The 15,191-nt window shown below is 47.0% G+C and overlaps 1 protein-coding gene across 1 annotated transcript; it reads right to left on the bottom strand.

Moving 5' to 3' along the window:
• Positions 1 to 3,188: 3,188 nt before the first annotated feature.
• Positions 3,189 to 14,771, bottom strand: LOC124018730 (tRNA (cytosine(34)-C(5))-methyltransferase, mitochondrial-like). Its single transcript, XM_046334086.1, has 4 exons — positions 14,742 to 14,771; positions 14,219 to 14,373; positions 5,592 to 5,719; positions 3,189 to 3,732 (listed from the first exon to the last, which is right to left on the bottom strand). Exons 2-4 carry the CDS (start codon positions 14,351 to 14,353, stop codon positions 3,459 to 3,461), a joined length of 537 nt encoding a protein of 178 aa, XP_046190042.1. The 5' UTR covers positions 14,354 to 14,373; positions 14,742 to 14,771; the 3' UTR covers positions 3,189 to 3,458.
• Positions 14,772 to 15,191: the final 420 nt, after the last annotated feature.

A 15,191-nucleotide genomic window follows, 5' to 3' on the forward strand; every position in this document is an offset into this window, starting at 1 on the left:
TAAATAGTGACCAGTTTATTAACAGTGATGATCAGGTGCTAAATAGAGACCAGTTTATTAATAGTGATCAGTAGGATCAGGTGCTAAATAGAGACCAGTTTATTAATAGTGATCAGTAGGATCAGGTGCTAAATAGTGACCCGTTTATTAATAGTGATCAGTAGGATCAGGTGCTAAATAGAGACCAGTTTATTAATAGTGATCAGTAGGATCAGGTGCTAAATAGAGACCAGTTTATTAATAGTGATCAGTAGGATCAGGTGCTAAATAGTGACCAGTTTATTAATAGTGATCAGTAGGATCAGGTGCTAAATAGAGACCAGTTTATTAATAGTGATCAGTAGGATCAGGTGCTAAATAGTGACCAGTTTATTAATAGTGATCAGTAGGATCAGGTGCTAAATAGTGACCCGTTTATTAATAGTGATCAGTAGGATCAGGTGCTAAATAGTGACCAGTTCATTAACAGTGATGATCAGGTGCTAAATAGTGACCAGTTTATTAATAGAGATCAGTAGGATCAGGTGCTAAATAGTGACCAGTTTATTAACAGTGATGATCAGGTGCTAAATAGAGACCAGTTTATTAATAGTGATCAGTAGGATCAGGTGCTAAATAGAGACCAGTTTATTAATAGTGATCAGTAGGATCAGGTGCTAAATAGTGACCCGTTTATTAATAGTGATCAGTAGGATCAGGTGCTAAATAGAGACCAGTTTATTAATAGTGATCAGTAGGATCAGGTGCTAAATAGAGACCAGTTTATTAATAGTGATCAGTAGGATCAGGTGCTAAATAGTGACCAGTTTATTAATAGTGATCAGTAGGATCAGGTGCTAAATAGAGACCAGTTTATTAATAGTGATCAGTAGGATCAGGTGCTAAATAGTGACCAGTTTATTAATAGTGATCAGTAGGATCAGGTGCTAAATAGTGACCCGTTTATTAATAGTGATCAGTAGGATCAGGTGCTAAATAGTGACCAGTTTATTAACAGTGATGATCAGGTGCTAAATAGTGACCAGTTTATTAACAGTGATGATCAGGTGCTAAATAGAGACCAGTTTATTAATAGTGATGATCAGGTGCTAAATAGAGACCAGTTTATTAATAGTGATCAGTAGGATCAGGTGCTAAATAGTGACCAGTTTATTAACAGTGATGATCAGGTGCTAAATAGAGACCAGTTTATTAACAGTTATGATCAGGTCCTAAATAGTGACCCGTTTATTAACAGTGATGATCAGGTGCTAAATAGTGACCCGTTTATTAATAGTGATCAGTAGGATCAGGTGCTAAATAGTGACCCGTTTATTAACAGTGATGATCAGGTGCTAAATAGTGACCCGTTTATTAATAGTGATCAGTAGGATCAGGTGCTAAATAGTGACCAGTTTATTAACAGTGATGATCAGGTGCTAAATAGAGACCAGTTTATTAACAGTGATGATCAGGTGCTAAATAGTGACCAGTTTATTAATAGTGACCAGTTTATTAACAGTGATGATCAGGTGCTAAATAGTGACCAGTTTATTAACAGTGATGATCAGGGTCAGGTGCTAAATAGTGACCAGTTTATTAATAGTGATCAGTAGGATCAGGTGCTAAATAGTGACCCGTTTATTAATAGTGATCAGTAGGATCAGGTGCTAAATAGTGACCCGTTTATTAACAGTGATGATCAGGTGCTAAATAGTGACGAGTTTATTAACAGTGATGATCAGGTGCTAAATAGAGACCAGTTTATTAATAGTGATCAGTATGATCAGGTGCTAAATAGTGACCAGTTTATTAATAGTGATCAGTATGATCAGGTGCTAAATAGAGACCAGTTTATTAATAGTGATCAGTAGGATCAGGTGCTAAATAGTGACCAGTTCATTAACAGTGATGATCAGGTGCTAAATAGTGACCAGTTTATTAATAGTGATCAGTAGGATCAGGTGCTAAATAGTGACCAGTTTATTAACAGTGATGATCAGGTGCTAAATAGAGACCAGTTTATTAATAGTGATCAGTAGGATCAGGTGCTAAATAGAGACCAGTTTATTAATAGTGATCAGTATGATCAGGTGCTAAATAGTGACCAGTTTATTAATAGTGATCAGTATGATCAGGTGCTAAATAGAGACCAGTTTATTAATAGTGATCAGTAGGATCAGGTGCTAAATAGTGACCAGTTCATTAACAGTGATGATCAGGTGCTAAATAGTGACCAGTTTATTAATAGTGATCAGTAGGATCAGGTGCTAAATAGTGACCAGTTTATTAACAGTGATGATCAGGTGCTAAATAGAGACCAGTTTATTAATAGTGATCAGTAGGATCAGGTGCTAAATAGAGACCAGTTTATTAATAGTGATCAGTAGGATCAGGTGCTAAATAGTGACCCGTTTATTAATAGTGATCAGTAGGATCAGGTGCTAAATAGAGACCAGTTTATTAATAGTGATCAGTAGGATCAGGTGCTAAATAGAGACCAGTTTATTAATAGTGATCAGTAGGATCAGGTGCTAAATAGTGACCAGTTTATTAATAGTGATCAGTAGGATCAGGTGCTAAATAGAGACCAGTTTATTAATAGTGATCAGTAGGATCAGGTGCTAAATAGTGACCAGTTTATTAATAGTGATCAGTAGGATCAGGTGCTAAATAGTGACCCGTTTATTAATAGTGATCAGTAGGATCAGGTGCTAAATAGTGACCAGTTTATTAACAGTGATGATCAGGTGCTAAATAGTGACCAGTTTATTAACAGTGATGATCAGGTGCTAAATAGAGACCAGTTTATTAATAGTGATGATCAGGTGCTAAATAGAGACCAGTTTATTAATAGTGATCAGTAGGATCAGGTGCTAAATAGTGACCAGTTTATTAACAGTGATGATCAGGTGCTAAATAGAGACCAGTTTATTAATAGTGATGATCAGGTGCTAAATAGAGACCAGTTTATTAATAGTGATCAGTAGGATCAGGTGCTAAATAGAGACCAGTTTATTAATAGTGATCAGTAGGATCAGGTGCTAAATAGAGACCAGTTTATTAATAGTGATCAGTAGGATCAGGTGCTAAATAGAGACCAGTTTATTAATAGTGATGATCAGGTGCTAAATAGTGACCAGTTTATTAACAGTGATGATCAGGTGCTAAATAGAGACCAGTTTATTAACAGTGATGATGAGGTGCTAAATAGTGACCAGTTTATTAACAGTGATGATCAGGTGCTAAATAGAGACCAGTTTATTAATAGTGATGATCAGGTGCTAAATAGTGACCCGTTTATTAACAGTGATGATCAGGTGCTAAATAGTGACCCGTTTATTAACAGTGATGATCAGGCCGTCACATGAAAACATGTTGCATTGTGGAATCCATCGAAGACCAGCCTCAGCGTCTGACATGCTCAGTCAGTTCGTCCTCTTGATCCGCGACAGGAAGTCAGCGAGTCAATCAACCAATCAGTGAATCCTCTTGATGCGCGACAGGAACATGGGCCCCCAGGTCTGACCCTGCTGTGGAACAACAAGGAGGCCTAACGAGGGGGTGTGGCCTAACGGGGTGAAGGTGAAGTGTTCCTGGAGTGGAAGGGCTAGCTCCTCCTCCAGGTCTTGAAGCTCCACCCCTGGACAGGTGTTTAGGACCGCCTCCACCACTTCCTGGTTCTCAGAGCGGGACAACGTGCAGGTGGAGTAGACGGCCACGCCCCCCGGACGCACCGCAGCCAGCGCAGACCTGGGGAACAGACAGGATGTGATGAGACAGGATGTGATGAGACAGATCAGTAGCAGCTGGAGGAGAGGGCTGTGGATTGCTTTCAGGTTAAAGGTCAACATAGGCCTGGCCCAGGACTGTTTTTACACCCCCGGCCTCAGAAGTAGAAACACAAAACTCTGGTGTAAAACCCCACAGTGGAAAAGGGACAGGTATGTCTGTTTGTAGGCCAGGTATGTATGTATGTAGGCCAGGTATGTATGTATGTATGTGGGCCAGGTATGTCTGTATGTGGGCCAGGTATGTCTGAATGTGGGCCAGGTATGTCTGTATGTGGGCCAGGTATGTCTGTATGTGGGCCAGGTAAGTCTGTATGTGGGCCAGGTATGTCTGTATGTGGGCCAGGTATGTCTGTATGTGGGCCAGGTATGCCTGTATGTGGGCCAGGTATGTCTGTATGTGGGCCAGGTAAGTCTGTTTGTAGGCCAGGTATGTCTGTATGTGGGCCAGGTAAGTCTGTTTGTAGGCCAGGTATGTCTGTATGTGGGCCAGGTAAGTCTGTTTGTAGGCCAGGTAAGTCTGTATGTAGGCCAGGTATGTCTGTATGTAGGCCAGGTAAGTCTGTATGTAGGCCAGGTATGTCTGTATGTAGACCAGGTATGTCTGTATGTAGGCCAGGTATGTATGTATGTAGGCCAGGTATGTATGTATGTATGTATGTGGGCCAGGTATGTCTGTATGTGGGCCAGGTATGTATGTATGTATGTGGGCCAGGTATGTCTGTATGTGGGCCAGGTAAGTCTGTATGTGGGCCAGGTAAATCTGTATGTAGGCCAGGTAAGTCTGTATGTAGGCCAGGTATGTCTGCATGTAGACCAGGTATGTCTGTATGTAGGCCAGGTATGTATGTATGTAGGCCAGGTATGTATGTATGTATGTGGGCCAGGTATGTCTGTATGTGGGCCAGGTATGTCTGTATGTGGGCCAGGTAAGTCTGTATGTGGGCCAGGTAAGTCTGTATGTGGGCCAGGTAAGTCTGTATGTGGGCCAGGTATGTCTGTATGTGGGCCAGGTATGTCTGTATGTGGGCCAGGTATGCCTGTATGTGGGCCAGGTATGTCTGGACGTGGGCCAGGTATGTCTGGACGTGGGCCAGGTATGTCTGGACGTGGGCCAGGTATGTCTGTATGTAGGCCAGGTATGTCTATTTTTGGGCCAGTTATGTCTGTATGTAGGCCAGGTATGTATGTATGTAGGCCAGGTATGTATGTATGTAGGCCAGGTATATCTAGTTGTGGGCCAGGTATATCTAGTTGTGGGCCAGGTATATCTAGTTGTGGGCCAGGTATATCTAGTTGTGGGCCAGGTATATCTAGTTGTGGGCCAGGTATATCTAGTTGTGGGCCAGGTATATCTAGTTGTGGGCCAGGTATATCTAGTTGTGGGCCAGGTATATCTAGTTGTGGGCCAGGTATATCTAGTTGTGGGCCAGGTATATCTAGTTGTGGGCCAGGTATATCTAGTTGTAGGCCAGGTATATCTAGTTGTGGGCCAGGTATATCTAGTTGTGGGCCAGGTATATCTAGTTGTGGGCCAGGTATATCTAGTTGTGGGCCAGGTATATCTAGTTGTGGGCCAGGTATATCTAGTTGTGGGCCAGGTATATCTAGTTGTGGGCCAGGTATATCTAGTTGTGGGCCAGGTATATCTAGTTGTGGGCCAGGTATATCTAGTTGTGGGCCAGGTATATCTAGTTGTGGGCCAGGTATATCTAGTTGTGGGCCAGGTATATCTAGTTGTGGGCCAGGTATATCTAGTTGTGGGCCAGGTATGTCTGTATATTGCCAAGCTGATTTCATCATTAAAGCATTAATTCATACCTGAGCAGTTGTGTCTGTAGTGTGGGCAGCCTGGCCCTCTCCCTCAGCCTCACAGCTCCATGCTGCTCCCCTCCTGGTCCAGAGAACAGCCAGCTACGATCATTAGAACATGGAGCATCCAGTAGAACCTGGGAGAGAGGGGGAGGGAGGGGGAAGAGGGAGGAGGGGGAAGAGGGAGGGGGAGGGGGAAGAGGGAGGAAGTGGGAGGAGGGAGGGGGATGGAGGAAGTGGGAGGAGGGAGGAAGTGGGAGGAGGAGGGAGGAAGTGGGAGGAGGGGGGAAGTGGGAGGAGGGGGAAGTGGGAGGAGGGGCGAAGTGGGAGGAGGAGGGAGGAAGTGGGAGGAGGGAGGAAGTGGGAGGAGGAGGGAGGAAGTGGGAGGAGGGGGAAGTGGGAGGAGGGAGGAAGTGGGAGGAGGGGGGAAGTGGGAGGAGGGGGAAAGTGGGAGGAGGGGGAAGTGAGAGGAGGGGGAAGAGGGAGGGGGAGAGAAGAGGGAGGGGGGGGAGGGGGGAGAAGAGGAGAGGAGGGAGGGAGGGAGAGAGAAGAGGGAGGAGAGGGGAGAGAGAAGAGGGAGGAGAGGGAGAGGGAGGGAGGGGGAGAGAGAAAGACAATTAGAGAATTAATAGGTGGGGGGGGGGGTCAACAAAACCACTAAATCTAGAGATAGTAAATGAAACCAGCAGCAGGGAGGCATAAGCTCTGGGGGGGGGGGGGGCAGAGACAGACAGAGATACATGGTGAGAGCACTATTCAAATGACTAGTATTCTAATTCAACGAAGAACACTAATGACACAACACAGGAAAGATCCCCAGTCTCATGGTCTCTAGCCCCTAAATCCATCAACCCCTTTCTGTTTCAAGAGGAGAAAGAGGAGAGAACAGAGAGGAGAGAAGAGAACAGAGAGGAGAGAACAGAGGAGAGGAGAGAAGAGAACAGAGAGGAGAGAACAGAGAGGAGAGAACAGAGGAGAGGAGAGAAGAGAACAGAGAGGAGAGAGAGAGAAGAGAACAGAGAGGAGAGAACAGAGAGGAGAGAACAGAGGAGAGGACAGAGAGGAGAGGAGAGAGAACAGAGAGGAGAGAACAGAGGAGAGGACAGAGAGGAGAGAACAGAGAGGAGAGAAGAGAACAGAGAACAGAGAGGAGAGAAGAGAGGAGAGGACAGAGAGGAGAGGAGAGAGAACAGAGAGGAGAGAACAGAGAGGAGAGAACAGAGAACAGAGAGGAGAGAAAAGAGAGGAGAGAACAGAGAGGAGAGAAGAGAACAGAGAACAGAGAGGAGAGAACAGAGAGGAGAGAAGAGAACAGAGAGAAGAGAACAGAGAGGAGAGGACAGAGAGGAGAGAACAGAGAGGAGAGAACAGAGAGGAGAGAACAGAGAACAGAGAGGAGAGAACAGAGAGGAGAGAACAGAGAGGAGAGAAGAGAACAGAGAGGAGAGAACAGAGAGGAGAGAACAGAGAGGAGAGAACAGAGAGGAGAGAACAGAGAGGACAGAGAGGAGAGAAAGAGAGGAGAGAACAGAGAGGAGAGAACAGAGAGGAGAGAACAGAGAGGAGAGAAGAGAACAGAGAGAAGAGAACAGAGAGGAGAGAAGAGAGAGGAGAGAAGAGAACAGAGAGAAGAGAACAGAGAGGAGAGAAGAGAACAGAGAGGAGAGAACAGAGAGGAGAGAACAGAGGAGAGGACAGAGAGGAGAGAACAGAGAGGAGAGAAGAGAGAGGAGAGAAGAGAACAGAGAGGAGAGAACAGAGAGAAGAGAACAGAGAGGAGAGAACAGAGAAGAGAGAACAGAGAACAGAGAGGAGAGAACAGAGAGGAGAGAACAGAGAGGAGAGAACAGAGAGGAGAGAACAGAGAAGAGAGAACAGAGAACAGAGAGGAGAGAACAGAGAGGAGAGAACAGAGAGGAGAGAAGAGAACAGAGAGGAGAGGAGAGAGAACAGAGAGGAGAGAACAGAGGAGAGGACAGAGAACAGAGAGGAGAGAACAGAGAACAGAGAGGAGAGAACAGAGAACAGAGAGGAGAGAAAAGAGAGGAGAGAACAGAGAGGAGAGAAGAGAACAGAGAGAATAGAACAGAGCAACAGAGAGAGAACAGAGCAGAGAGAGGATGACTGTAACGTAGAGTCTCTGTGTGATGCTAAGTGACGTGTGATGCTAGCTGCTGAGGGGGGATGAGATAGGATGGGTTTTCCTCCGGTGGGTAGAGGCGTGGGCTCCTCTCCTCCACAGGGCCTCTACAGTCAGTGAGACGGCACTAATGAGAGCCACAGAGGAGAACGAGAGCTAATCCTATAACCCTCTGTGGGAGAGGAGATAAGAGAGAGAGGTACAAATCTGTCGTTCTGCCCCTGAACAGGCGTTAACCCACTGTTCCTAGACCAGTTAACCCACTGTTCCTAGACCAGTTAACCCACTGTTCCTAGACCAGTTAACCCACTGTTCCTAGACCAGTTAACCCACTGTTCCTAGACCAGTTAACCCACTGTTCCTAGACCAGTTAACCCACTGTTCCTAGACCAGTTAACCCACTGTTCCTAGACCAGTTAACCCACTGTTCCTAGACCAGTTAACCCACTGTTCCTAGACCAGTTAACCCACTGTTCCTAGACCAGTTAACCCACTGTTCCTAGACCAGTTAACCCACTGTTCCTAGACCAGTTAACCCACTGTTCCTAGACCAGTTAACCCACTGTTCCTAGACCAGTTAACCCACTGTTCCTAGACCAGTTAACCCACTGTTCCTAGACCAGTTAACCCACTGTTCCTAGACCAGTTAACCCACTGTTCCTAGAGCAGTTAACCCACTGTTCCTAGAGCAGTTAACCCACTGTTCCTAGAGCAGTTAACACACTGTTCCTAGACCAGTTAACACACTGTTCCTAGACCAGTTAACCCACTGTTCCTAGACCAGTTAGTTAACCCACTGTTCCTAGACCAGTTAACCCACTGTTCCTAGACCAGTTAACCCACTGTTCCTAGACCAGTTAACCCACTGTTCCTAGACCAGTTAACCCCACTGTTCCTAGACCAGTTAACCCACTGTTCCTAGACCAGTTAACCCACTGTTCCTAGACCAGTTAACCCACTGTTCCTAGACCAGTTAACCCACTGTTCCTAGACCAGTTAACCCACTGTTCCTAGACCAGTTAACCCACTGTTCCTAGACCAGTTAACCCACTGTTCCTAGACCAGTTAACCCACTGTTCCTAGACCAGTTAACCCACTGTTCCTAGACCAGTTAACCCACTGTTCCTAGACCAGTTAACCCACTGTTCCTAGACCAGTTAACCCACTGTTCCTAGACCAGTTAACCCACTGTTCCTAGACCAGTTAACCCACTGTTCCTAGACCAGTTAACCCACTGTTCCTAGAGCAGTTAACCCACTGTTCCTAGAGCAGTTAACCCACTGTTCCTAGACCAGTTAACCCACTGTTCCTAGACCAGTTAACCCACTGTTCCTAGACCAGTTAACCCACTGTTCCTAGACCAGTTAACACACTGTTCCTAGACCAGTTAACCCACTGTTCCTAGACCAGTTAACCCACTGTTCCTAGACCAGTTAGTTAACCCACTGTTCCTAGACCAATTAGTTAACCCACTGTTCCTAGACCAGTTAGTTAACCCACTGTTCCTAGACCAGTTAACCCACTGTTCCTAGACCAGTTAACCCACTGTTCCTAGACCAGTTAACCCACTGGACCAGTTAACCCACTGTTCCTAGACCAGTTAACCCACTGTTCCTAGACCAGTTAACCCACTAGACCAGTTAACCCACTGTTCCTAGACCAGTTAACCCACTAGACCAGTTAAACCACTGCTCCTAGGCCAGTTAAACCACTGCTCCTAGACCAGTTAACCCACTGTTCCTAGACCAGTTAACCCACTGTTCCTAGACCAGTTAACCCACTGTTCCTAGACCAGTTAACCCACTGTTCCTAGACCAGTTAACCCACTGTTCCTAGACCAGTTAACCCACTGTTCCTAGACCAGTTAACCTACTAGACCAGTTAACCCACTAGACCAGTTAACCCATTAGACCAGTTAACCCACTGTTCCTAGACCAGTTAACCCACTGTTCCTAGACCAGTTAACCCACTGTTCCTAGACCAGTCAACCCACTGTTCCTAGACCAGTTAACCCACTGTTCCTAGACCAGTTAACCCACTAGACCAGTTAACCCACTGCTCCTAGACCAGTTAGTTAACCCACTGTTCCTAGACCAGTTAGTTAACCCACTGTTCCTAGACCAGTTAGTTAACCCACTGTTCCTAGACCAGTTAGTTAACCCACTGTTCCTAGACCAGTTAACCCACTAGACCAGTTAACCCACTGTTCCTAGACCAGTTAACCCACTGGACCAGTTAACCCACTGTTCCTAGACCAGTTAACCCACTGTTCCTAGACCAGTTAACCCACTGACCAGTTAAACCAGTTAACCTCTATTCCTAGACCAGTTAACCCACTGCTCCTAGACCAGTTAACCCACTGTTCCTAGACCAGTTAACCCACTGTTCCTAGACCAGTTAACCCACTGTTCCTAGACCAGTTAACCCACTGTTCCTAGACCAGTTAACCCACTGTTCCTAGACCAGTTAACCCACTGTTCCTAGACCAGTTAACCCTGTTCCTAGACCAGTTAACCCACTAGACCAGTTAACCCACTGTTCCTAGACCAGTTAACCCACTGTTCCTAGACCAGTTAACCCACTGTTCCTAGACCAGTCAACCCACTGTTCCTAGACCAGTTAACCCACTGTTCCTAGACCAGTTAACCCACTAGACCAGTTAACCCACTGCTCCTAGACCAGTTAGTTAACCCACTGTTCCTAGACCAGTTAGTTAACCCACTGTTCCTAGACCAGTTAGTTAACCCACTGTTCCTAGACCAGTTAGTTAACCCACTGTTCCTAGACCAGTTAACCCACTGTTCCTAGACCAGTTAACCCACTGTTCCTAGACCAGTTAACCCACTGTTCCTAGACCAGTTAACCCACTAGACCAGTTAACCCACTAGACCAGTTAACCCACTGTTCCTAGACCAGTTAACCCACTGTTCCTAGACCAGTTAACCCACTGTTCCTAGACCAGTTAACCCACTGTTCCTAGACCAGTCAACCCACTGTTCCTAGACCAGTTAACCCACTGTTCCTAGACCAGTTAACCCACTAGACCAGTTAACCCACTGCTCCTAGACCAGTTAGTTAACCCACTGTTCCTAGACCAGTTAGTTAACCCACTGTTCCTAGACCAGTTAGTTAACCCACTGTTCCTAGACCAGTTAGTTAACCCACTGTTCCTAGACCAGTTAACCCACTAGACCAGTTAACCCACTGTTCCTAGACCAGTTAACCCACTGGACCAGTTAACCCACTGTTCCTAGACCAGTTAACCCACTGTTCCTAGACCAGTTAACCCACTAGACCAGTTAACCCACTGTTCCTAGACCAGTTAACCCACTAGACCAGTTAACCCACTGTTCCTAGACCAGTTAACCCACTGTTCCTAGACCAGTTAACCCACTGTTCCTAGACCAGTTAACCCACTGTTCCTAGACCAGTTAACCCACTGTTCCTAGACCAGTTAACCCACTGTTCCTAGACCAGTTAACCCACTGTTCCTAGACCAGTTAACCCACTGTTCCTAGACCAGTTAACCCACTGTTCCTAGACCAGTTAACCCACTGTTCCTAGACCAGTTAACCCACTAGACCAGTTAACCCACTGTTCCTAGACCAGTTAACCCACTGTTCCTAGACCAGTTAACCCACTGTTCCTAGACCAGTCAACCCACTGTTCCTAGACCAGTTAACCCACTGTTCCTAGACCAGTTAACCCACTAGACCAGTTAACCCACTAGACCAGTTAACCCACTGCTCCTAGACCAGTTAGTTAACCCACTGTTCCTAGACCAGTTAGTTAACCCACTGTTCCTAGACCAGTTAGTTAACCCACTGTTCCTAGACCAGTTAACCCACTAGACCAGTTAACCCACTGTTCCTAGACCAGTTAACCCACTGTTCCTAGACCAGTTAACCCACTGTTCCTAGACCAGTTAACCCACTGTTCCTAGACCAGTTAACCCACTAGACCAGTTAACCCACTGTTCCTAGACCAGTTAACCCACTAGACCAGTTAACCCACTGTTCCTAGACCAGTTAACCCACTGTTCCTAGACCAGTTAACCCACTAGACCAGTTAACCCACTGTTCCTAGACCAGTTAACCCCACTGTTCCTAGGCCAGTTAATCCACTGTTCCTAGGCCAGTTAATCCACTGTTCCTAGACCAGTTAACCCACTGTTCCTAGACCAGTTAACCCACTGTTCCTAGACCAGTTAACCCCACTGTTCCTAGGCCAGTTAATCCACTGTTCCTAGGCCAGTTAATCCACTGTTCCTAGACCAGTTAACCCACTAGACCAGTTAACCCACTGTTCCTAGACCAGTTAACCCACTAGACCAGTTAACCCACTGTTAACACACAAAATGATTTGCTCTCTGTGGTTGTGAAATCTGGAGTCCCACTCACTAACCAAAATGGGACAAAAACCCCAATCTATTGAGACTCTGCAACAACAACAACAAACTTTGTGTACAAGAGTCAAAACCCAAAACATACAGAGCAGAACGAGGACTATAGCCATACACAGAGACACACATGGCATCCAGGAGATCATGTGACAGGAAGTAGATAAAAGACCTCCCTGTCAACCCGAACACAGAGACACACATGGCATCCAGGAGATCATGTGACAGGAAGTAGATAAAAGACCTCCCTGTCAACCCGTACACAGAGACACACATGGCATCCAGGAGATCATGTGACAGGAAGTAGATAAAAGACCTCCCTGTCACCCCGTACACAGGGGATCATGTGACAGGAAGTAGATAAAAGACCTCCCTGTCAACCCGTACACAGGGGATCATATGACAGGAAGTAGATAAAATACCTCCCTGTCAACCCGTACACAGGGGATCATGTGACAGGAAGTAGATAAAAGACCTCCCTGTCAACCCGTACACAGGGGATCATGTGACAGGAAGTAGATAAAAGACCTCCCTGTCAACATCCTGGAGTCTCCCTTTAACAGTCCTTTATTTAACCAGACGAGTCCGTTAAGAACTAAATGTTATTTTGACGACACCCCCCCCCCAAACACAGACGATGCTGGGCCGATTGTGCGCCGCCCTATGGGACTCCAGATCCCGGCGGGGTTGTGATACAGCCCGGAATTGAACCAGGGTCTGTAGTGATGCCTACAGATGGAGGCGTCACTACACCACCATGGAGTTTTTAACTTGTCTAAAAAAAGATATATATATATATTATTTTGCAAACAAAGATAAATGGTTCCGTTACGTGTGAGTCCGCGACTGGATTCATACTGGCATATTGTCCTTCAGCAGGAAACGTTAAGGATAGCTGCAGTGTGTCTTTCAACTGATCTGGGCTGTTGTGTTATTTACAGGCATTTCGCTACACCTGCAATAACATCTGCTAAACACACGCGTATGTGACCAAATAAACGGGATCTGATTTGACGACCGTTCAGAGGAACAACAGCGCCCCCTGCTGGAACTGCAGGTTGGAGACGCTCACTTCAGAGAAATTAAAACCACTTAACATGGCTCTTCCTCAGTCCAGGACTCCTTGCAGCCTGTCTCCTAGCCCCTTCTTAAAACCCATTGGAGAAACCAGTCTGAAGGGAGGGGGCGTCTCCTAGCCCCTTCTTAAAACCCATTGGAGAAACCAGTCTGAAGGGAGGGAGCGTCTCCTAGCCCCTTCTTAAAACCCATTGGAGAAACCAGTCTGAAGGGAGGGGGCGTCTCCTAGCCCCTTCTTAAAACCCATTGGAGAAACCAGTCTGAAGGGAGGGGGCGTCTCCTAGCCCCTTCTTAAAACCCATTGGAGAAACCAGTCTGAAGGGAGGGGGCGTCTCCTAGCCCCTTCTTAAAACCCCCAGTCTGGAGAAACCAGTAAAACCCTGGAGAAACCAGTCTGAAGGGAGGGGGCGTCTCCTAGCCCCTTCTTAAAACCCATTGGAGAAACCAGTCTGAAGGGAGGGGGCGTCTCCTAGCCCCTTCTTAAAACCCATTGGAGAAACCAGTCTGAAGGGAGGGGGCGTCTCCTAGCCCCTTCTTAAAACCCATTGGAGAAACCAGTCTGAAGGGAGGGAGCGTCTCCTATAGATACGGATGGGAAGGAAGTAAGGAGATAGGATGCACTACACACTGAGATGGAGCGTCTCCTATAGATACGGATGGGAAGGAGGTAAGGAGCTAGGATGCACTGAGATGGAGCGTCTCCATAGATACGGATGGGAAGGAGGTAAGGAGATAGGATGCACTGAGATGGATCGTCTCCTATAGATACGGATGGGAAGGAGGTAAGGAGCTAGGATGCACTGAGATGGAGCGTCTCCATAGATACGGATGGGAAGGAGGTAAGGAGATAGGATGCACTGAGATGGAGCGTCTCCTATAGATACGGATGGGAAGGAAGCAGGTAAGGAGCTAGGATGCACTGAGATGTCGCGTCTCCTACCAAACGGATGGGAAGGAAGCAGGTAAGGAGATAGGATGCACGACACACTGAGATGGAGCCCTTGTGTCTTCTTCCCTCACCTTGTCATACATTCCGGCCTCACTCTGCCCAAAGATCCGTCCATCCTGATTGGACACCGTGACTCTGCTGCTCAGCGATTGGGGGATGAAGGATTCCAGGGTTTTGGCCAGCCAATCACGTCGGTGTGGGTCCATTTCATTACAACACAACAGAGCTGGAACACAACGACAGATAAGACTGACTCAAGTTAACAATATAATGGTGTTAACCAGTCAGGGGGGGGTGGAACAGCCCATTAATGAGTTTAACAGGACCTGGGTTAACAGTCCTACCCTTAAGGGGTTAGCCCCTACACCCTTAGCCCCTACACCCTAACCCTCTACACCCTTAGCCCCTAACCCCCTACACCCCCTAACCCACTTACACCCTACACCCTTAGCCCCTACACCCTAACCCCCTTAGCCCCTACACCCTAACCCTTAACCCCTACACCCTTATCCCCTACACCCTAACCCCTTATCCCCTACACCCTAACCCCTTATCCCCTACACCCTTACCCCCTAACAGTGTAATGCTCCTGACCTGGGTCAGCAGTCTGTAGTATAGCCAAGGCCTTCCTCCAGGACCCTGTCCCCCTCCTCTACCCCCTAACAGTGTAATGTTCCTGACCTGGGTCAGCAGTCTGTAGTATAGCCAAGGCCTTCCCTCCAGGACCCTGTCCCCCTCCTCTACCCCCTAACAGTGTAATGCTCCTGACCTGGGTCAGCAGTCTGTAGTATAGCCAAGGCCTTCCTCCAGGAGCCAGAGATCCAGGACCCTGTCCCCCTCCTCTACCCCCAGGGCTAAGACAGGCAGCAGGGACAGTTCATCAGGTAAGGGTTTCCTGACCTGGCGGTCAGGAGAGTAACTGCACTGGTGAAACACTGCAGAGAGGGGGCAGGAGGCCGGGGTGAGGGATCCTGGGTCCAGGAGCAGAGGCAGAGAGTTAAGAGGCAGGTCCCTGTCCCCTCCTCTAGCCCCCAGTTGTTTGCT

Source organism: Oncorhynchus gorbuscha, unplaced genomic scaffold, assembly GCF_021184085.1.
Source record: "Oncorhynchus gorbuscha isolate QuinsamMale2020 ecotype Even-year unplaced genomic scaffold, OgorEven_v1.0 Un_scaffold_572, whole genome shotgun sequence".
In the NCBI taxonomy this organism is placed as follows: Eukaryota; Metazoa; Chordata; class Actinopteri; order Salmoniformes; family Salmonidae; genus Oncorhynchus; species Oncorhynchus gorbuscha.

Bases quoted from the DNA above. Each gene is read 5' to 3' on its own strand.
- LOC124018730 (XM_046334086.1), bottom strand. From the start codon at position 14,353: ATGGACCCACACCGACGTGATTGGCTGGCCAAAACCCTGGAATCCTTC. The intron at 5,720-14,218 runs GTGAGGGAAGAA...CCTCTCTCCCAG, and splicing joins AGGCCGGAATGTATGACAAG to GTTCTACTGGATGCTCCATG. The intron at 3,733-5,591 runs GTATGAATTAAT...TCTGTTCCCCAG, and splicing joins CTACAGACACAACTGCTCAG to GTCTGCGCTGGCTGCGGTGC.